This window comes from Melanostigma gelatinosum (assembly GCF_949748355.1).
Source record: "Melanostigma gelatinosum genome assembly, chromosome: 1".
Lineage (NCBI taxonomy): Eukaryota > Metazoa > Chordata > Actinopteri > Perciformes > Zoarcidae > Melanostigma > Melanostigma gelatinosum.
The window spans coordinates 8154246-8178083 of record NC_136634.1 but is presented as its reverse complement, the minus strand read 5'-3'; the positions used below and the strand labels follow the sequence as shown (position 1 = coordinate 8178083).

The 23838-nt window shown below is 44.9% G+C and overlaps 1 protein-coding gene across 2 annotated transcripts; it reads right to left on the bottom strand.

Annotated features, from left to right (window-relative positions):
- Nucleotides 1-660: 660 nt before the first annotated feature.
- Nucleotides 661-23838, bottom strand: LOC306780899 (cyclin-dependent kinase 17-like). 2 transcript variants are annotated; one of them, XM_079273428.1, is made up of 17 exons: nucleotides 23566-23838; nucleotides 15148-15296; nucleotides 11274-11438; nucleotides 10351-10484; nucleotides 7038-7163; nucleotides 5741-5797; nucleotides 5492-5606; nucleotides 4894-4988; nucleotides 4644-4706; nucleotides 4099-4222; nucleotides 3745-3865; nucleotides 3417-3514; nucleotides 3156-3261; nucleotides 2674-2716; nucleotides 2413-2503; nucleotides 2202-2279; nucleotides 661-1809 (listed from the first exon to the last, which is right to left on the bottom strand). In XM_079273428.1, exons 2-17 carry the CDS (start codon nucleotides 15272-15274, stop codon nucleotides 1772-1774), a joined length of 1581 nt encoding a protein of 526 aa, XP_079129554.1. In that variant the 5' UTR covers nucleotides 15275-15296; nucleotides 23566-23838; the 3' UTR covers nucleotides 661-1771. The 2 variants fall into 2 exon arrangements, with proteins under 2 accessions (XP_079129554.1, XP_079129555.1); XM_079273429.1 differs by lacking the exon at nucleotides 23566-23838 and adding an exon at nucleotides 21011-21111.

The window sequence follows — 23838 nt, the reverse complement described above, 5'->3', positions numbered from 1 at the left end:
GTATAGTATGTCATTATAAAAGGTATTATAAGTCATGCTAGTATGACAAAGAAATGTCATAAAATGTCACAAATAAACATAGTATAGCATGTCATTATAATTCCAAAAAATTGCCAAAGTAGATAATGTTAAAAAATGTCAAAGTATAGTATGTCATACAAAAGAAAATGACAAAAAAAGGTCATAATTTTGTATGTCATAAAAATATCATAAAAGTCGTTGGAGCCGAAAAGGGACAAGTTAAATATGTTGTTGAGACATACGTACACTGGTTGGTATTACTGCCCCATGTGGCAAACCATGGCATTAAATTGTTAATAAAGTGGCACCTCTTGATGACGTCATTGTCTTGTTGGTACCAGCAGTGCACAAAGCATGGACGCCGAGAGCAGAAATAGTTGATCCAACGAGTTTATAATCGGTTAAGTTAACGTTACATGTTCATATAATAAAGGGGAAAGTTGATGTTATCCTGTTTCTTTGCTATAGGTTGCCGCCGTGTGTGTCGACTTAGTATCTCACAATAATGATAGTATGTCATAATAAACAAAACATTTAATGTTCGAGCATGAACAGCAGCTAAAGCTAAATGTTGTGAGGCAAAAAAGACAAACCAGTTCACATGACTTCGGTTTAAACTTTAGATTTTATTTTCTTTACTCTGGAAACCTCACATGGGAGGGCATCTGCAATGAAATCCCATACAAATAAAGTCAAAGAATATCATACAAAACATCTCTTGTAACACTGTTAAATAGACTGACTCAGTATGGTATTCACTAGGGAAGGACTAGAGCTAGTGCTCCCTGCACCAGGAGTTCAGCTGCTGTGTGCTTCCTCATACAACAGAGCAGACATGCAATACAACGAGGGAGGCAGCCCAGAACAAAAAGGAAAGATGTTACAGTTCATGGAGAGAGAGGAGAACACTGGGGATTCACTTTGTTACAGACCGGAGGAGATGAAGCGTCAGGGTGAAGTTAAATATTTAAGTTTACTGAAGAATTTAGGAGGCGTAACTAATCCTGTAATGCCCTTGTGTTTGATTCCACGTTGCCTTTTTCCTCCTGCATTTGTTCATCGGCGCCGACAGGGACAGCAGCATCCTGGAATGATATGCCAGCATCTGGCAAGAATTTGATCTTTGTGCACAGAACAGGACTGCTCTCACATTAGCCTCCAGTTAGGATCAAACTATCAGTGATATCGAAGCTGGCCTCAAAAATCCTTCAGAGTAAACGGGCACAAATGATGAGTGCAGCTGAGAACAGCACAGAAACCTAACCCTTCTGAGTTGCTACAGAAACATCCCTCTGCTTGTCTGTGTGCCACACACACACCCACACACACGAGCTTTGAGATGCAGGTTTATTTTTTTTTATGTATGAAAATGGAAATAACAAAAGAATTCTCTTAATTAAAATACCACCACTTCAAAAAAAAAAAAAGAAGAACAATCTATACACATTGCATGTACTCGTTAAAGTGACTGAGCCAGTTAGAATTCTAGACAGTAGTTGGATTTAGCAGCAAATTCTCTTCTCAATAAATATAGATGTACAGTATATAAATGTCTCTTTTGGGCCAGGTTCAGGCCAGATCTGGGGGGGGGGGGGGGGGGGGTTTGGTGGCACTGTGGACGAGTTTCCCAAGAAGCTTGGGCGGGAGTGATGATGATGCCCACGCCAACATCCATTCCTGGTTACTGATCCTTCGGCGAGACTGTACAGCTAGGAGACTTCTCAAATGAAAAAAATACAGTCCAGAGAATCTAAAACAGCATGCTCTGTCTTCTGCTCTTTCCGTTGCCTGAGGGGAGACAAAGATAAAAGCATTAATGTTGTTTTCATATAGTAGTTTACAGCAGACGACGTCTAAGCCGGACTCCGTGGATCCCCAACACAGGGACAACATCCAAATGGAGGGATAGTCAGAAAGTTTAGGAAGAACAATTCCCATAATGCATTGAGGGTTGTAAACAGGAAGTAAAATGGATTCTGTGAGTTACATTGTGTGGCTACAACCTGAGCCCCAGTCTTTAAGCCGGTATTTGTTCAACGTGTTGGCAAATAGAAGTGTTCCGAAAAACTGTCTCTCCCGTTGCCCCCCCCCCTATGGAGGAGCACCTCACGGGTTGAATAACTTTGGTTCACAGGAAAATCAAAAGCAGTCAAAGTATTCATACTTGCATCATCTCTCACCTGACTCGGGGTATGACGAGTTCCGGTAGCCGGGATCTCTCTGCATCTGCACCTCCTTCAGTGTGAATATGGATATGCCTACCAGACACACAGACAAGAGAAGAGTGTGTTTTGTTACGAGGCTGGAACTGATCCTCACTGTACACTGCAATATCCTTCAACTTGTACCGAGCAGAGCCTGCCAAGTCTGCATTACAACTTCATTACTCACTCTCTGGCAGCGTGTGCACACGTGGCCCCAGGCTCCTGAAGTACGGCTGTCTCATCGCTTCATCAGCAGATATCCTCTTTTTCGACTCGTACTGAAATTCAGGGCAGAAAAAAAGAAACGAAACGTACAGTCATTTAAAGAGCGACAAGAAAATGGAGTCAGCGATGAGCGATTGTGCCACTTCTCTCCTAAAATAGCCGCAAGATGTGTCACACTGCTTTCAACATCCCAGTTATGCCTGGCAGATGAAGCGAGACTCACTTTTAGGAATGACAGCAGCAGATCGATGCCATCAGTGTCCAACCTAGACGGGGGAGGGGGGGTGAGAGAGGTCAGTAGAGGTGGGGTGACTCACAGATGCAGGCGAGTGTAAGGAAGGAAACACAGTCAACTATTCCACAGGATTTCCTTACAGGAAGTGACAAAGAGCACACACTCCTAACGAAACAAACCAACGATGCCAACGTCGAACTCTCTCAAATCTAAACGCTACATGCAGTGACTTCTCCCATACCTGGGTCTGATTAGAAAAATGGGCTCATCTCCATCTCCAGTGATTAGAGGGCTAACGAGAAAGGCGAGGGGGGGCAGTGTTAAGAAACTGTAAAGGTGTAGAATTGCTATCTAAACATCTGGAATAAGCCCGCGAGACATTCGATAAGCTGCAGCACACTACATCTGATGTAATATAAAAGACAATCCAGATATAGATGCTCAGGATATGACAAGGGTCCCAGTCTTACCTCGGTGCGTGGTTTATGAGCGGCTGAACCTTGTACTTGGGGAACTTGTAGGACATGAACTCGTCCATAGAGGATATTCCAGGCCAGCTGTCTTCTGTGGGAGTGCCTGTGGAGGGACATTCAATCAACCTTATTAGTCAGGCTAGTCCACGGCAGCTGGAGGGACTTTGCACACTGCCCCGGGGGCGACATGCCAGGGTTTATGCGATTTAAAGTACTAAAAGTTTGAGTGCTCCCCTGTCAGCAGGGGGCAGCACTGACCTAGCAGCCTGAAGATGAGATGCAGCTCGTCCTCCACGGTGGAGCCGGGGAACAGAGGCCTGCCGGCAGACATCTCATAGAATATACAGCCCACACCCCTGACAGGAAGACACAGACAGGAGGGATTACGTCAGGAATAGTTGCACTTCATACGCTTCATCGTCAGAGTGGTACGAGACGATGAATAAACAAAGACAATCTGAAATTCTTTCCCGTTGAGGATTTGCCTCTTCACCTTCACTGCGGTCATGTGAACGTAAAGAGCGTGAAGCCGCGATCAGCATTTTCTAACAGTCGTAATCGTCCCTGTTGAGCGAGGCCCACTCACCACATGTCTATCTGAGTGGAGTACTCAGAGGAGCCCAGCAGCACATCGGGGGGCCGGTACCAGAGTGTGACCACCTCGTTGGAGTATGTTTTAGTGGGCACAGATTTGGCCCTCGCCAGGCCTGTGGAGCAGAAACATGAGATGTGAAAACAGATCGAATGGGCACATTTAGTAGAAACTGCAGTTGGCGGGTTTAATTCAATAAATGCCAAATATTCATCCTTTTTTTAAATATGGAACAATACAGAGGAAATGTGTTGGAAAACAGGAGTCCTTTTTTAATCCAAATGACACAAAAGAATGTTCATCTTACACAGATTGATAGTTGATGCAAATACTGTTCGTAGTTTTTACCAAAGTCTGCAAGTTTGAGTTCTCCTCTGTCGTTGATGAGCAGATTCTGGGGCTTCAGGTCTCTGTGGAGAACTTTCCGCCTGTGACAGTACGCCAATCCTCGCAGGATCTGGTACAGAAAAATCTAGGGAAAGACATATTAGATCAGCAACTATCATCATAAATAAATGCTGTTGCTACATCACATTTCATTTATCCAAACCCCTTTGTATTATAGATTTAGAAAAATAAAATCTATAAATTGCGGACTAATTGACACATTGATTTTTCCTTCCAAACAGCCAAAGTTGAGTTTCAATATGCAGTTTAAGGGTTTTTCTTATTTGAAGAGACATTTAACCACATTTCTACAAAACACACACAAACAAAAGAGATTTTTGTGGAAAAGAAGGGTTAAGAAAACAAACTTCACTCTCCCTCCACTGCCTACGTTGCACCACCAGGGGGCACACTAAGTGTTTCTTGCATTGACGAAAGCAGCAACCACCAAAGTCATGGCAGTTGATGAAGTTGGCCGGCCCAGCAGGGTGCCTGTCGAGGCTCACCTTGACATTCTGCATGCTCAGGATGTTCCCGCAGTCGTCCATGTACTGCTTGAGGTCTTTGTCCTAGATGATGAGGAGGGGGGGGAGGGGGGGGGGGCGTTAAAAGAGGCACATCAACAGTTGTGCTCCTCACCCTCAACTCCACAGAGGGTCATGAATAATAATGATGTCAACTGTATTCATCGTAACATCCGTGCAGAGCATAAACCCGTGAGGCAGAGGTGAGGGGTCAAGGTTTCGTTGGTCTCACCAGGTACTCGAAGACCAGTGTGAGCGACTTCTCTGTGTGGATGATATCGTGCAGCGTCACAATGTTGGCGTGTTTCAGGTCCTTCAGTAGCGACACTAGGGGACGAGGAAGAGGACACAGCTGTAACGACGGGATGAATTTACAACCACTGAGCCGTATGAGGTCTGTTCACGAAGCCTCGTCACACACAAGTGTATCAGACTTATAAAGAAAGTCTCAGATTTAACACCATATACAAAGATAACTCCTTATATAACTTCTGTCCTGTAGTTGGTCTGACATTCTTACGCCGAAGTACCCACAATGCATTTCTCCGGGAGGGCAACCAGTAGTTTCAGGTACTTCGGTGAACTTATTTAGAGTTAAAGCACTTATTTCAAGTGTTTGACGCGTTTCATTAATTGCACCAAACAGAACTCGTTACCGGGGTTGAATTCTTGCCAAAGGCTGAAGGTTTGGGAGATTTTTCAGATTGTGTTGAAACCTCGTTAGTGCTTCCATGTTAGCTACATGTAGATAATAGCACAAACTTAAAATGTAGTCTAACTGGGAGGCCACAGTGGGTAATGTCTGAGATTCCACACTGAACCTTTAATACCTTCTCTGATCGCCGTGCATGGAGCCCCCTCCTCGTGCTCCAGTCTGATCTCCTTCAGTGCCACAAGGTTGTCCGTCAGCTTACTTCTCCCCTTGAAGACGGTAGCGTATGTACCCTGGAGGACAGGAGGACACAGGTGAGACAGACCGCCGGGGGTTAAAGGTACGCTCTATAACGGCGGCGTCACGTGTTATATTTCTCTGAGAACATCAGCACCTGTGAAGAAGTCAGGGAAACACTCTCACGTACCTCCCCCAGTTTGTCCAGTTTGATGTAGGTCTCCAGCTTCCCAAATCCAATTTCTGACTGGAGAAGAGAAAAGGACAAACGGCATTAATGAGGCTAGCGTCTTTATTTGCACTGACAAGCTTACAGACACGACGGCAAATCCTTATGACGGCCTCGCGGCAGCAGAGGGAGGCTGTCAGGAGGTCTCACAGCCTGCGCCAGCATAGCTAATCTCTTGTGACAGCAGACTGTTGGCTTTTACAATGCGTTTGTTTACAGGGAAGGGAAGGCAAACTTTACGTTACGTTAAATACACAATGGAAAACTCTCAAGTGCCTTGGACCACCAAAAATGAGTCAATTAATAAATGAGTCAATCAACAGAAAATGGCTCATTTTTTAAGTATAAATGGCCAAAGACACTGCAGATTCATTGATCATGTAAATAATCATTAGGTGCATCCCTAATGGGCTTTAGAATACAGTTTCAAAACACTAAGGTGCAATACTATTTATGAACAACTCTGCAGGGGAGCTTGTATGCAAATACGCTGGACTGGGTGAGGCTCTGTGTTCATACTTCTCTGTTCTGCTTTTGACGGATGCATATTCAAAGTAAAACCACAAGCCAATTATTGAGGCGGCTCACAAAGTGAATGCTGAGGTGCAAAATAAAAACACGAGTCTGAGAGGATAAGATTAGACGGAGCGAAGTGTGAGCTCTCATTCTCTCACTTCTGTTTCTAGATTCCTTTAAATAAAACTCTCACAGCTCTCTGTATGTTGAGCAGCCCCCCCCCCTCCCTGCCCGATTTTCTTCTCCACTGCTTATTGTCCAATCACAACGGCTCGCTCTCAAACGTCGGCAGCGAGTACTGTACATTTACATAAGCAGTTTGGAGGCATCAGCACTCGAGTTTCACGAGCAGCAGGGAATTATTTTAGCTTCTATTCCACTCCCTTTATCTGACAGTTGTGGCTCTGAGCTACCTGCAGATCCAGATCTTATCTGCAAAATGGTGGAAAACACAAGGGTGATTACAGGCCATGAAGTGATATATATGTGTGAAACGTCTTTTGACACATTGTGGGTGATGTTGAAAAGCAATCAGCAGGTCTGTGATGATAATGCTGGCGCCGGACTGCCTTAATTTGCGTCATGTGTCATGACAAAGACATGACTCACATCTTTAGATTCAGTGACTTAAATCCACTTAGAAATAATCGACATTTGTAATTGTCCTTTTACTTAAGACCACAATGTCTTTTCTTTCTTGCCCTCTAATCTTCCCCCCCTCCTCTCTCTCTCTCTCTCTCACCAGTGACGCTCTGCGGGAGCGTCGGCTCAGCGGCTGGTCGAAGGGCGGGCTGCTCAGCTGCAGCTTCTCCAGGTAACCATCAGGTATCCGGATATCAGCCGGCAGGGACAGACGTTTGTTCAGGTCCTGCACACACACACACACAAAAAACAACAGAGCACCTCGTAACCTTAAAAACAGTGTCAACATGATGTATGACCATGAAAAAACCGGCGTAAACCTTCAGCAAACAGCGTAAACTCTGAATAAATACCAGTGATTGACAACAAAAAGGTGAAACCCCAGAGTAAACAAGTAGAATGTGGAAGAACCAGCCAGCTTTAGGCCTCATCGGTCAACAGAGAGGGCAGTGTGTGTGTGTGTGTGTGTGTGTGTAGCATGGGTCCATGTAGTTTCATGTAGCAGACTTGTGTAAGCATTAAAGGCGGGCCGTGGAGCCCTTTAAGAGTTCGAGGTAAAGTCTTTCCCAGAGCAACAAAGTACTAAAGCATGATCCTAATGACTTGTTCGATAAAATCAAACACACGCTCACAATGCAACGTCAGGATTCTTCCCATCATGCATTTCCTCTATTTGTTAGATTACTGTTAATCCGGCCTCTCTCTCTCTCTGTTTTAAATCTTCCACTGCCTCTGAGGTAACACTGGACACTTAGTAACACTCCTTTAGTAACACTCCTCCCTTCCTCCCTCCCTGCTAACACACAACATGGAACTTGAACTTTCCACAATTCAACAACAAGCTCATTGATGAATCTGTAACTGAAGTCGCCTCGACTTGTGAACGAGTGAGCCGATCCTTAAGCCTCGCATTCAAACCACAAGTGACTCAGCCTTTTGACTTCCTTGTTGACGACTGTACAGCTGATGGACTCGTTCTATAGGAAGTGAAGTTTTGTATTACAACTTATGGAAATAAGGCACACTGCACAGGGCCTTAATAAATGTGTTAATATGTGGGCGTGTTGATCAGAAATGTTACTCTGCTGGACAGAGACAGATTTAGCTTTTTGTTGGTATTCTTTCATAAAAATGTTACTTCTTACCAGATCTCTATATTATTAATTTACAAAGCAGCATATACTGTACTCGAAGGTGTTTTGATGAATCTACAAATAGTCATGTGAATATGGTTTGATGTATCCGTATTTATGAATAACATTTCATGTTTTCTGTGTGCTGGGTCAGTGTTGTCCTCAGAGAAAACAATGCCATCCATCAGCTGACCTTTGCATCGCTGACCCCCCCCCCCCTCTCTCCTCCAGTTATCCAATCAACCCGCCCTAATCCGTTACAACAGGGGCCCATCTGGACCGTATTACAGTAATCCTTGTGATGTAATCCCAAAACAGCGTTGTTTCCTCTCCAGTGAGAGACGCACAATCCTCTACCTGAACACAGACGGAGGGATTTTCTCACTCCTCCTCCTCCACTACTACTGTCCCCCCTCTGAGTGTTACATCACGAAGGCAATGAAGGAGCAATCCACCGAGTGTTGGGCTGTGAGAAAGTATAAAACAGTTCGTTTGTGTTCCTGCTTCTGTCTAAATAAACTCCCTTCAGGTTGTGAAACAGTCACAGGAAGTGTGGGGCGCACTGCTCGCACACACCGTCGTTACACAGCGAGAGATGGCGTGTCATGTCTCTGTGTGTGGGTAGTAATGGAGTACGCGTTTACGTTGTTTCCTTTCTTGCAGTCTTGCACGTTCGGTTCGTCTGCGTAGCCACTTGTATCTGCTCGTAAATCCCCAGACGTCCTGCAATCAAACCAACCAATGAACGCCGCCGGAGAGAGGGAGGTGTGTGTTCTTTCATCACAAGACATCCGCTCGCATGATCGCCCAGCAGGTGCTGTGCAACATGTGGTTCACCGGCAAGATGTCGACATCAACCACACGGCGAAGTGCCGATAGAAGGACGTGACCGCTCTGTTTGTTAAACGTAAATTGTTGTTCATTTAATTAGCTTGAGTTCTTTTATGGAAACTTTGTTTGCAACACCTTGACTTTGTCGGGTGTCATGTTTTAATTGTTTAGGAGATTAAAACTACATTCCATTTAACGGCGTGTGTGTGTGTGTGTGTGTGTTAATACATAGCCAAAACCAGGGGTCCTCAATCCAATCATCATGTCAAAATGTATTGATTATATATGTTAAACAATAAAAGAAAATATGAAGGAAGCATCAAACACTGATGTAATTAGTTCCTCTTCAATCACTACTGAAACCTATGATATGATGCAAGTCAATGATGCAAGTCAATGTCCGAAATCTGAAAAATTCCAGAAAACACCGATGCGGACACTTTATGCGTTGCCTAAAGCGCCGTGGTTTCCCTTCTTGCTCCACACTGCCTCTCTGTGTCCCTCCGAGCCGGTTGGATTAAAGCTTTCACTCTTTATCTCGCTCTACATTTGTGTGCACGTCTGTCTTTCCATGTGCTCTGCTGAATAAAACTCTGCTTAGCACGCAGTAAGCCAGGACAACTGTAGCTCTACAACGGCTGCTTTTGTTCTCAAACCTTGGAACTTCATGAATGTGGGATAATAACAATGCGGCACTTTTAATTCGTGCAGAATCACCTCCCTGGATTCAAAAGATACTTCATGGTAAAATGAAATAACAGAATATAACGATAATAATCACAGCGAGAGGTCTTTCCATAATGTGTTGACATTATGTAACCAACAGAGGAATGTCATAATCTGCCCGTCCTTTACCGACTCTCTCTGTGTGTGTGTGTGTGTGTGCGTGCGTGCGTGCGTGCGTGTGTGTGTGTGTCTGTGTGCGTGCATGCGTGTGTGTGTGTGTGTGTCTGTGTGCGTGCATGCGTGTGTGTGTGTGTGTGTGTGTTTAAAGAGAGGGTGAAAGTAAGTAAGCGGGTTGGCTGTTGGTGGCGGTAGCAGCTGTGAAACCTTTTTAAAACAGATTTACAAAATATGCTCAGTTCAGCAGAACAGTATGTGGAGTCAATGTGTGCATATGTGTGTGTGTGTGTGTGTGTCCCCTGCTGAGATTTTGTGGGCAGGTCAGGACTTCGGCGTGTTCATGACACACTGCGATACTTTTCTACGAACAGCAGCGTGGTGCAGTGACGCACATTAATAATCAGTAACTCTTCATTCATCATAAATTCATACTCAAACGATTCCTTCACTCTTCAGTGAATTAATCAAAACACACCAACGGCAATGTGGAGGCAGACAAATAACTGTTGCAGTGACTCATGTTGCCCACAACGTATTCGTCATTAAAAAAAAAAAGGTCAAAAGGCTTCTCACGGTTGACTGAAATCTGAAAGAAACGAGCCCCACCTCTGCAGAGATGCGTCTGTTCCCTCTGTTCCGCAGACAGACACCCATGGGCGACTGCACCTCATCCGAGGAGGTCCCCGACGCCTGGTCGCTCTCCCCGTCAGACCCCATCTTCAGGTTCTCGTGGACGATATCTGGAGTGGAGAAAGACAGAAAGTGAGGATGAGAGGTGGAGTTTGACGGATGAAGCAGGTCTGTGGAAACACCGGCTGATGACTTCAACAGGAAAGGAAAACAACTCTCTCGACACTTTTATGAGCGCCTCTGTTCTCATAAATCTTCTGGCTGTGGCAGGTGTGTATATGTGAAGAGATGCACAAGAAGTACATTAGGTTTAATAAGTTTGACTGATAGAGTTCATTTATTTCATTGCCACGGGGCCTTACAAGACAAATCCATAGATCATGATCACCCTGTAATCTTCCCACGCCTAAACAAACTCCTGCTTCATTGATATAAAGCACATTCCTCCAAGCTTCATGTTTATATTAGGGAGTGCTGTGAATATTTTAAATATTGTATCTGGGTTAGGAATCCAAGCTGTTGGTTTGCTGGAAGTGTCCAAAGTAAGTATTTATAGGCTCATTCTTTAACAAATGGCTTGTTGTGAGTCTGAATGCAACACTGGAGCGATTGTACGGATATTTATGTGTGTGTGTGTGTGTGTGTGTGTGTGTGTGTGTGTGTGTGTGTGTGTGTGTGTGTGTGTGTGTGTGTGTGTCTCTCTGCAACGTATGCCTCAAGCTGTGGTTTGTTTGAGCACATAATGTATCTGTGTGTGCGTGTAGGCTCAGCTGACTTCTGAACAGATTCTCCCTCTTGAAACTAAATAAAAGGTCACAAGAAGGCAAATGTTAAATGTGATCACAGCCTGTTTTGTGTGTGTGTGTGTGTGTGTGTGTGTGTGAGTGTGTGTCTCTCACCGAGACGACTGCCGTTGCGAGGCATCACCATGAGAGAGCCCAGGCCTCCTCCGATGACGCTCGGGGGGCGTCGCAGCGGCGGCTTTTTAAATGAGCCCGTGTACTGGTGCAGGAAGGAGTGCACACTGTGGGCCGACGGAGGATGACCATTCCTCACGATCGGCTCTGTGGAAGGAGAAACATTTGTTTTTAATTATACTGAGAAAAAAAATGTCTGAGCAGGAATGTGAGCCTGCCTGTGACGGTATTAATGCTACTGGTAACAGAAACACTGAATCCCTTTAAAACATTTTAGAAATGAACTTCTCAATGATATTTGGAAGACAAGTTCTAACAGACTAAAAGCTTTCTGAAGCTCTAACTATACATTACTGGTTACTTAGCATAATCACTGTTACATAAGAGGTTTCAACTCGTATTCTACTGATTATTAGATGTGCATGTAATATCAGTTAATTGCTGTGATGAAGTGAGATCGTCAAATGCACGCTGAAGAAATATTATTCCATGAAGCATGTTTCCACAAATGGACTTGAACAAGAACACTGAATTCTCTTCTTCACGGGTTTAAAAGAGAGGAACAGAAGAAAACAGCCAACATCCAAGAAAAAAAGAGATGATAAAAGCAAAGGACTGATGAAAGAAACAGAATCACTGTTACCATAGACATCAGATTACACAGTAGATTGAGTACTGTATACAACAGTTTAAGGTATTGCAATGTGTTACGTATGCATGAGAATTTGTGATATTGTCACAGTTTTAGCACACCTGAAAACAACCTAAAAGCGTAAACATAACAGTACTTGTCTTGGCGATACAAATAAAACAACCTTGGAGCAACCAGTGGGATTTGGTGCAGTTTAATGTGCTTTGATTTTTCCAGAATATCCCATTGAAACAAGGGTTACTTCATCGCAGTTACAATGTGGTCTGTTCTCTCGTCCAGTGTGACCTGCATACTGTAAATAGCCAATATGAGAATTAGAGTGAGAAACTCTAGTACGTAAACAAAACGTCTTTAGTCAGCGGATTTCTTTTGCTGGAGGGTCTAAAACTGCCGTTACAGCGGAGCATTTGTCTAAATGCAAGAATGGAGCCGACAGAGGTGAACGATTTATTATGAATAAAGAAGGACCAGCTGAAACACCGACTGTGGATGTGGGGAGAATGTGGAGCCAGAGAAGCTGTTTCACAGGCGGACGGACACTGTAGGACGTGTATTTTAATGGATGGATTAGCCAAAAACGGCCAAAATATACTATGTGACAATATATGCTGTGGCATGATTTCTATGTTTTTCATTGAGAGTTAGAATTACAAAGCCAACACGAAGGTTTTGTTTTAGTCACAGTATTCTTGCTGGCCTCCATGTGTAATTGTTTTGTGCTCCACTTCACTGAGACGTCACAGCGACCCTTCCCACACCCGCTGAGATAAATGCACCGCTGACGCTGACTGGGCCATTTATCAGGAAATAAGACATGTAGTTGCAGAGTCATGACTCATTTTGTATCAACAATACCCAATAATAAAAGCTTTAGAGGAAGCAATCCATGTCATCATCTAACCCCCCCCCCATTGCTTTCTCATTTGTCTGGCTTCTAGTTTCCAGGCTCAATACCTTTACAGACTAAACTCTCATTGACAACATTAAGCTCACAGGGTTCAGAGCACTGTGGGCTGAAAAACAGATTCCACCACGTAACAGTTGTATAAGCACATATGTTGAAACTATGGAACATATGGTGTGTCCTATATTACCAGCCATGTTAACAATTTGTCAGTTTTCCCTTCTACACCGATGAGGCGTTTCCTAGATGTCCTATGAAAACAGAAACACACAACACTGACCCCGTGTAACGTCCAGGCCCTGATGCCACCCCTCTCTTATCTCTCTGCAGCTGCTGGCCTGAGTTAGAAGTGTTACATAATCAGATCAGAACCACAACGCTTTCCCCAATCACAGAGTTCAGATCACATCTCATCTGGCTACCCCGTTCTGTCTCCTCTCTGCCCCCTACTTACTGTTACACAAGCTGCTAACCACACACACACACACACACACACACACGCAACTATGGCCAAACCTGGTATTAATCACTATACAAAAAGCTCTTTGCAAAGCCCCGTTAGTTCTCAGAGGGGGAGGGGGGGGGGGGGGGGGGGGGGCTGGACTTGGACGATCTGATTAATTGAAGAAGGTGAAAAAAAAACCCCGTCCCAATTGGACAAAAGACAACAGAAAACCGAGGACAGGACTGAAAGAGGACCTCTGGGTGGCCAAAAGAGAGGAAGAAGAGTTGACAGAATGCATCGCCCGGTTTCACCAAGGTATCCAAGTTGCCGTGGCAATGTCATGGAAACTCTAGAATGTTTCCAGATCCTGAGTGCCATGGCAACGGATGTGGTAGTACACCGAGTCGTGCTCCCTCCCTCCCTTCACTTCCTGCAGACTTTGTGAATATCAGCGGAGATAAGCCGCGGTGCCGCGATGCTTTTATTGTGGCGCCTTTAAGGCCGCAGCCTTCAGCAGCATCCAGATGAACGACGTGAGGAATTACAGTATCTACGACTGCGGAACAGAGTGCCTCTACAGTAACATAAATAAAGAGTTATTGCTGTCAATGTCACATTGTTTTCTGTATGTACCGGTAGTCAATGTTTAAGTGACATTTCCAAGGCTTCGACTCACTTAAAAGCTTTTAGGGATAGTTTGGATTGTGTCGGGTAGAGTGAGGTACTGATCCATAGTCTGTGTTGTTTTAAAGGGCGAGTTCAGATCCACCAAAGTCACACAACAACACAAACTAACCAACAACAACACTAACTAACTAACCAACAACAACACAAACTAACCAACAACCACACAAACAAATGAACCAATCGAGGTAGCGGTAGACAAGCAGCTCTCATGTTCTCCGGACTGTTTTTAAATCAGAGAGCGTAGATAACGGCTTCAGTTCCCCGTCGGAAAGGGAAAAGTGAAATATTCTAGATAAAGCATGAACGTAAACTGATAGATTATTGTAGATCATTGCTTTACTCCCGTCTGTTTATCCAAACTGTGGGCGTGCAGACCTCCATCTACTGGAGCTTATACAGTTAAGAACCTCATACAACCATCTTCAAAAAAAAACAACAACAATCCCTTTGAGGACAAAAGTAAACCACGACTCCCAAGTGGCATTTCAGTAAGAAATACCGTGAGCTAAATATTCAGTTGGAGTATCATGAACTGCAACAAAATGTAGTTGTGGATGATAAATATGCAATCCTCTATCGTTATTTAATACAGAAATACCAATAAATAATCTTGTCGTCGGTGTGGAAGTTCTTCAGCCTTCAGAGTGAAGAAGGCATAAAGCTCACTAAAGTGCAACATACTGCACTTCATTTCCAGTTGGATTGTATTCGTCCGTTAACCTGCAAGTACTTCTATTTAGAGATTTGTTTAAGTGATGGAAGGTCCTGTAAATTGGTGCAGTTTTGGAGAAAATGTTACATAAATGTTCATGCACGCTGTCAATGATGGTGCTGAGAGTAGCATCTCTACGATACATCGCCGTATTATTAAACCCTATATGAATGCCAAAAACAAAAAAATACTTGGAGATAAATGAAGCCAGCAATATGACAGACACCATGTGTGAAAAGGGCTGACGGTGCAGAGCGTTGGCTCATGGTTGTTCGATAGAAAGTAAAGACAAAAGTAATGGTCATAACATACATAACCCCACTGTTTCATTATCTTGTGTTATGTTGAAGAGCATTGAGAGAAATGTATAAATCAATATAAAAATACGTCTGATACAGCGACTCAATATAATATAAAGTATCGCATCAACGTTGACCGACTGCTCCTGAACCTCACCGCTGTCCTTCAGGCCGTTCTCCTCGATGGTCATCTGCTCGGCCAGCTCAGACAGCGACTCGTCGATGGTGTGGCTGCCTCGTAACGTCTGCGAGAGACGCCGCTTGAACCGCTTCATCTTCTCCATGGAGCTCTCGGGAAGGGGAGGCCTGAGGACGACAAATACAACAATACATATTTGAGCGGTGGTTGTAACCCTACACAATGATATGAACAGATACGGCTTGTTTTTGTTTTGTTTCTTCCAGAAGACTACTCTACCACCACTATCTGTGAGCTGTATTGTTGTCGCAGGCCTTGACATTTCAGACAAAACTATAAACTGCCTTTAATTATAAAGAATACACCTCGCCCGCCTGCAGCATTGTTTCACAATCCCACATCGAGAGCCAAACTGAAATCAAGGACGACGTTGAATCACCAACGACACGGACGAATCGGCACTTTGACGTTAATTATGACTCAGCTCATTCGGGCACATTGCTTTACATTCCTCCTCCTGGGAAAACATGACAAGTTGGTGAGAGAGTCTTACGGGTGAGTTTAGAGTACGGTGCCCCGGCTTACCGGACTGTAAAAGCAAATCCTAAACCAGGGGGATTTGCTCCTGAATGGAGCCGGACTAGCCTGGGCCGCATCGAGTCCACATCACACATTCCAGCTGCATTTACTGTGTACATGAGAGTAACTGACTGTGAGAGCTAGAGACAGTACCGGTATGTGTGTGTGTGTGTGTGTGTGTGTGTGTGTGTATCCCTGAGAAGAGGAGCAAAGGAGTTCAAATGAAGACATCAAGATATTTAGGAATGTTTGGCAGATTACAGGCAGCCTCTCCCCGTGACCTACATGTAGAGATCGTGACTCCACTACTGCTGCAGATACGGACATGTGTCTGTCTGTCTGAGACGCCGATGAGTAAATCCAGACATGAGAACATATGAGTGGTAGTGGAAGCCCTCAGGGCTCGCTGCCTGTCAGCGTTTCCCTCGTGTCTTCCAGATATCGCTCATAACGGCGGTGAATCAGATTACGGCTGAAACTAAAGCTGCAGTCTAAATGTTGATGCTTTGAACCGTCAGTTGAAGGTTCGGCTCTTTCTTGAAACTATACTCTTTGTTATTCAACTGACAACAATATGAAACAAAGAATTTCTAGGCTGTGTGCCCGATAAACAACGTAAACGATTAACAGATTGGTGTTGATTATTACAGTGGAGATTAGCCCAAACTGGCAAATCAGATTTGACTTAAAAACAAGTCAAAGTGGTGAACAAGTCCAAAAACATGGTGACGGTGGCAGCAAAGCAGTGTAGCAAACATGGCGCCTTGATGAAAAACCTTGAGAAGATAAAGATGAGTCAGCAGCTTCATGGCCTATTTCTCACCCGACAAACTGTAAGTTAGAGGTTTAAAACAGTTTGTACGTATGGAGCTTTAGGAGGCCGAGAGTCGGCCCCCATTGCCCCATTTGGCTCAAGGCCAAAGCAAAGTGGGACAGTGCAAAGACAAAATATTACTGGAGATCATGAGCATTTAAAGGAAACTTCTTCTATCTTCTGATAGCAGTGAGGCAGACCGAACACCGAAAAATCATGCACCATGATGGTAGAACTCATCCAGGGGCGTCCTGTTGTTGAGGGGTTTAGGATGAGTACTTGCTTCCTGGTTCGATTCTGGCCAGCAATCACAACATCAAAGTTAGATTTTGGCATATAGAGCAAATCTACCGGGTCATACGCACAAGGGATGGATCACTCTTCTTCACTACAGCCTGTTTGTTTTTTAAATTCGAACTGGTCAGAATATATATTTTACATAATCATCTCGCCTTGCACTTCGTTCATACACACTTGCCCTTCTGTGCTCTCAGTCAAATAACAATCAATCTAATTATTCCAGGATCCGAGAGGAGGCAGAGCGTCAACTCGAGTGTCATAACGGCTTCACATCAGTCCGCCTCGTGACACGTCAGCTCCAGCGTGAACAAGCGGCCCGTCGTCTCCCCGACAGCTCGCAGCGTTACCCGCTCTGCTGCTGCAGCATCGAGCTCAGCCTGCAACATGTGCGCTGCATAGAATAAGTGCACTCATCATACCGAGGCAGAAGAATGTAAAGAACCACTATAGAAGGGTGCCCTGGAAGAGACAACGGCGCATTTCATTCAACTGGTTTGGAGCAGATACACATCAGCGTAGTTTCATCACAAGTTGGAGGCATAAGCTACATTTTTAGGAACCGATTGAAATTGAAGAAGTCACCGCAGGATCTACGTATTTCATGCTATTTTGTGGACTTTTCATAAATTTATAGGAGTAATAGAAAAAGAAAACAAAAAGAAAACAAAATCAGTGTGTGTGTTGTGTTTACAATCATCGGGATAAACTCAAGGATTATCTGGCACCAACATTGGGATAGATTCACAGGCCATCCCCTGTTGTGTTTGTGTTTTTTTTGCAGTAAATCTGTCTTCAGTTTCCATGGTGATATGCAGAATCCATTCTGAATTTATGAATGTAGAAGACGGAGCACATCAACATCCCATAAATAACCGGGGTTTGACCTACTATCCTGTGCAGACTCTGTGGATACAAATCACTTTCTGAGTATTCAATCGAAAGTTAATGGAGCAGTAGGGAGGAGTAAAAGAGATGGGGGGGGGGTCTATTGTGCACCCCCCCCCCCCCCATCCGCTGGCCACGTTCCTGCTGTGGGATCGACTGCCGAGCTTTTGACATGATCCCTGTTGCGAGCCTTATTCCTGCTCCCCTAAGTAGGCCTGGTCTGAGCTCCAGATATGCTGGGAGGCGGCCAGGGAGCGGGGGGGGTCCGAGGTCCGTGATTGTGGATTTGTTACCACAGCAACCAGACTGCTTTTTCCATGTTGAAAATGCAGAGCACGACAGGAGACTGCATGCATGCTGATTTTGCGTCTCCACCCCCCCCATCTCACAACCCCCCCGCCCCCTCCAGACCACGTCTGCTTTTTCATTCCCTAAACCATCAACATCCAACGTTACTCAGCACTCGCCTCACTGACAAACCTCCTGCTGTATGTTTAAATTGCATTTTCCACCTCCGGTGTTTCCTGGCAGTTCAGTCGGAGAGAGGCAGCAGCGAGGTGGGGAAGCAGGAGTGAGGAGGAGCAGTATGGGTGCTGCAGTGGTGACAATACACACATGCTTCATATGGATTCTGTCCTTTTTCCCCCCCCTGCAGCCGCGAGCAGACGGCGACTACTAAAGGGGTAAAGAGTTCCTGCTGTGAGGAACAACCCCCCACGACAGCCCTGTAAAGCCAGACTAATGCTCCACAATCACCGCAGAAGAAGTCTGTGCAATTGCCCCAGTTCTGCTGTAGATGAACCAATCGCATCACAGCCACCAACTTCCTGCTCGTCTGGGCCACCCACAAGAAACAGGAAAAGAAAGGTCGCAACCTCTCCGTGACCCCCCCCCCCCCCGCAGGGTTCAGTAAACCACCTCACGTCACCGCCGTCAGGAGGACGGGGGTCCTAGAACACGTCTGCCTCTCCTCCCCGGACTGCTTGGCACACAGAAGACGACAAAGAACAAGCGTGACTGTTGGCGTGATTCACAGGGTGAGATCAGCCTTTTGCTTTTTTTCTAAAGAGCAGCCTTTTCTCATCCTGGCCAAGACAATGAGGACATGAGTGAAGGAGCTGGCTCCATCATGGGGGCCCAACATAAAGGCTGCATTGTGCACAGTAAAAAAAGAAAATAGAGACGCAGGAGGTAGTTTGTGTGCTGCGTGGTGCTGAGCTGAGCATGACAACCAGGCAGGCATGCTTTCCCCCCCCCCCCACACACACTGCAGCAGGTGAGCATATAATGAAACAGTGAGATGTGTCTGAACTTAACCAAAGACCACGCACATGGAAAAAGGTCTCATCAAGTTGTCGTCTTTTCTTTGCTCTTTTCCATCCTTAATGACATGCACACTATTTCTCCCCCACCCTGCTTTCACACGTGTCACCTGTGTCTCTGCAGGGCTAGTTGGTGCAGACAGACAGGTCTGTGCTGCTGTGTCAGTGTGTGTGGGGGGGGGGGGGGTGTGCAACAGAAGTCTGAGCCTAGAGCCAGTGGCCGAAGGACAAGTCCAGACCAGTGACGCACACAGGCAGAGATCTTCACAGACAAGATTCAACACTAGCTGATTAACACTGCTGCTGTGGTGACGGCAGCGGCTTGAGTGACAGGTCTGCTCCTCTCTAAGCCTTCTGCTGTGGCCCAACGCTGCAGACAGACAGTCGATGAGCAAGTACAACATTGCGAGTTCGTAGCTGCAGTTAAAGAGTTTTCTGAGCCATAAAGTAGTTTTGTAGACTCAAGGAAGAACAGGTCAAAAAGCCAGAATTATCTTAACAAAAACGGATTAATTTCCCTTCATAAATATGTCACGAATAACTACGGCTTTTACAATGAAACACATCATTCCCATGTAAGCAATACATCTAAAGCACCACCAACACGTCACATGACAACACCGTTTATGAATGGGATGATGGGGCTGCATGAATTGTGACAGATAAGCCTCGTGGACCCGGCTGAGATCAACAGATAGCACCTGATAGCATCTGGTAGGCGGCAGACTTGTGTGTCACTCACATGTAAAACAGTTCTTTAAAAACATCCATCAAAAGTGTTGTGGTTGGAAATCCTTTGTGGATTAAAAAAAACGAGGATTTTAGATGTTATTATTTCTTAATATGTATTTAAATATATTGACCGCCTTCATTGAGTCTAGATAAAAGGATGATTATCACTGACTCATTACGGAGATAATGGCCCGGGCGTGGACTCATCTCATCTGAGTGAAGTCACCTGGCGTCCGTTTGTGAGCGGAGCATTAGCATTAGAGAGAGAGTCGATTAGCCTCCCCTCCCTGCTCGTCTGCGCTCATCCATGCAGCGGAGGGTCTTGATAACATTTCATGGCTGTTCAAAGGCAACAACAGGCCAAGCTGCTATCTAACCGAGGGCAGACGGGAGTGTGAGGTTATCAGAATATCAGCTTCACAATCAAACTGCAAACACAGACGGCTCTCAGCAGCCTTTGTAGTCACTTCAGACAGACAGCATGGCAGACACAGGGACGACCCTGCAGAAAGTTAAGGTGGTGTCGATTGTTTTGTCTTCAAAAAGAACACAATATTTTTTTATTTGTGTTGGTGACAAATCGATCGACTTATTGAGCTCTAAATAGCTTTAACTTGAGACATTTCATAAAGATATGAAACAGAGCCAACAGTCACACTTTAGTGCTTTAAACCAGCAAATTTTGGGGATTTGAGCTTGAAGAATGATCATCAAAACCATTGTCGAGTCATTATTTGTCATCAAATCTTTTATGGATTGTCCACCTTTGAATAAAAATGTATTATTGTGGAAAAACTTGTTTCGATGGCGCTCCTTTTTCTTTCCCGCTTGTTAGTGGTGAGAAACTCACTGAGCTTTGTCATTAAAGAAGCAAATTACTTTACGCCAAACATTGGCCAACCTTCTCAATCCCCGATTAGAAAGACCTACTGAGCCACGGTAGAGTGGACCTAATTAAAAGAACAAACGCATGGATTTAACGTGGCCTATTATTAAACCAGTGAGAACTTAATTATGAACAACTCGGCACATCTCAAATATGTGCAGCTATGCTGGCTGCAATAACGTCGGTTTGGACGGTATGTGTGTGTGTGTGTGTGTGTGTGTGTGTGTGTGTGTGTGTGTGTGTGTGTGTGTGTGTGTGTTTGTGTGTGTCTGTGCTTCCAAATAAAGACCAGACAAGTGTTCAAATAGCTCCCGCAAATCCTGCCAAGAGGGACGGGGGAAAAAGGCAATATTTGTCCCTCACCTGTTCCAGACATTCAGATGACGACCCAGATATGTGGAGTAAGGTATTACATGAGAACTCCATCAAACAGGTTCTCATCCAGCTGGCTCAGTGGGGTCTTTACTTCCACCACACACTCCCAAGATTCAGTCTGACGGAGAGAATCTGGGAGTGGAGGGCGGCCAAACTTGCCAGCAGCAGCATTTGTCTTGGGGTGCAACTGCATGCGAGGGGCCCCTGAGGGGCCAGAGTTCTTGTTTTAATGCAGCAAAGAAAAGAGGAAGAGTTTGTATTCATGGCTATCTATAGACAGGAGCGGTGCCTGTGACATAGCAGCTGCTCCCCAGAGAGCGGTGACACATTAACCTTCAGCCAGCTGCCTTGGCCTGCCACTAAAAACACGCACACAAACACGCTCAGAACTCACATTTGAATCAGCAAAGACGGATTAAAAATCGCCCATGAAGTCTATGAAGTTTGGTTTGAAATCCTTCCGCGTATAATTAGATGTTCAAAAAGTAGAGAATGAATCTCTGGCAAAAATACATCTATTAATGTGTATGCTCTCACACACACACACACACACACACACTGGACCATCATTTGATCTGCACTGGGACTCCAGGGATCAGCAGCGCATGGCTACAGCTGTTTCACAGCGGCTCGGGTTGCACTGCCACCACCATCCCCAAAGGCCTTCACCAAGGGAACGAGCCCACGTCAGACCAACACACACACACACACACACGGGCACACACACACTGCAGGTACCAGGCTCAACACCAGGTATTTTAAGCACACACACAAATCGACACACCTCCTAAAAGCTTCTGAATGATGCACATCTCTCAAGGAAGCTCAGCAGCTTGTGGCTGTCAAACTGAAAGCTGCTCACAGGAAATGAGAGAAAGTGCCTCGACAGTGCTTTCATGAAGTAAAACAATGTAAACTGTAGAGAGTGACGGGTAGGACAGCTGGGTATGTTTTGGTACTGACCACCATGTTTCCATAGCACAGTATCAAAAGCATTAAAGGCTTTATTTTAAAGCTTTATTTTATACATGTATATTTTAAGTCTTGTTTTCTTTGTTGATCTTCTGTTCTGTACGTACTTAAAGCCTAATTTGAAACTACTGTTACATGTCATTTGTCTGGAAAACCAATAAATAAAGAAAAAAGCACCAAAAGCTTTAACTGAATGCTTGTTTGTATTTGTTTTTCAGGGGGTTTGTGGTTTAAATCATATTTTTGACTACCGTATATATATTTAAGCAAAGTACTTTTTCAGCTGCTGTAGACAAAAAAGCTCTGTAGAAAACCACTGATCATCCTCGAAATAAGGTATTTAAAATATATTTTTTGGTATTGTGACTAAAACTTCTTATTTGATATAAATAGTATGCAGTGTGATGATTCAATATCACCAATTACTGACAATGACCAGAATAATCAAATCACAATGATACGATGTTATCTAACCACAGCTGAAACGATTAGCTGATAAATCTATAAGTCGATCAACAGAAGAAGAAGAAGAAACATTCCTTTATTAGTCCCACGGTGGCGAAATTATTCTCTGCATTTGACCCATCCCTGTATATATAGGGAGCAGTGGGCTGCCAATGACAGGCGCCTGGGGAGCAGTTAGGGGTACAGTGTCTTGCTCAGGGACACTTCAACACAGCAGAGGATCGAACCGGTGACCTTTCGGTTGGCGGACAACCCTCTCTACCCAGTAAGCCACGGTCGCCCCCGTAAAAAGAAAATAACCTGAACGTGTTTTGATGATTGTGCCGGGTGTATTCACACCAGATGAACTTCCTCATGAGCACAACAATGATGTCTTCCTTTTGGACATCCTGCCCCCCTCACACTCTCTCACACACACACACACACACACACACACACACACACACACACACACACACACAGGTTAGGAAGAAGACACAGGAACAGGGTTTCATTGAAAGCTGAGATTCCTGGAGTCCTTCTCGAACTACAGGCTCCTGTCTGCTGATCCTTCACACAAACAGCTGAGACGGCTTAAAGCCGTTAATACCGACTCTGTGTGTGAGATCAGAGGCTGCTACAGTTTTGCACGATGCTTCACAAATAGTTTGTGGAAGAATAAAGACCAGTCCACCTGTAAAATGTGAGTCAGTGAATGTTTTAGTGGCAACTATGCAGAGCAGCGGGCACAGACAAGTAAACCTCGTTCGATTTAGTGACAACTAACCAGTCTGCGTTTAAACAACAACGCTGACACTAATGTTTGAACCGTGAGGGCAGACATGGTGGAGCATTAACCACTCTGGACGTACTTCACCATTCATTTAAGCTGCGTGGAGCTCACCTCGCAGTTTGTTTTCGTTAAACGCGGCCATTCACCTGTGAGTGGGACAAAGTGAATAGCGCTCACACGACAATACCGGCTGCATTCTCGCCGCAGGGCTGTGAAGTGAACATAGTTAAAGCCCGGTTTAGTGTCAACCCAGTGCGGTGGGAATGTGTCTCGCGCCCCTTAACCGGCGGTAAATTACCAGAAACTACACAGACATAATGTGAGTGACTCTCACCAGAAACGATGAACGTTGCTCCGACCGGAGTCCCCGACCTCGGAGCTTCTTGTCAGGCCGGATGCCGTCTTTCCCTCCGAGCCTGAAAAAAAATTAAAAAAAAGACTGCTTCTTCTTCTTCTTTGGGGTTTCGGTGTGGAGGTACTTTCTGTCGCTTATATCCTCGGTGCTGTGACGTTCAGCATCATGGCTTTAAAGTTTCACTCCCGGTAGAAAATAGGAAGCGCTGTTGTCGTTTTTTTCGACCATGGCAGTGTGAGAGACGATGGTTGA

What these genes read in the sequence shown, in the direction of transcription:
- LOC306780899 (XM_079273428.1), bottom strand. Translation starts at nt 15,274, where the DNA reads ATGGAGAAGATGAAGCGGTTCAAGCGGCGTCTCTCGCAGACGTTACGA. An exon ending in ACAGACGCATCTCTGCAGAG is followed by an intron (nt 7,164 to 10,350) that starts GTGGGGCTCGTT and finishes GTGTGTGTGCAG; the next exon opens with GACCTGAACAAACGTCTGTC. An exon ending in ACTCAAACTTGCAGACTTTG is followed by an intron (nt 3,866 to 4,098) that starts GTAAAAACTACG and finishes TCTGCTCCACAG; the next exon opens with GCCTGGCGAGGGCCAAATCT.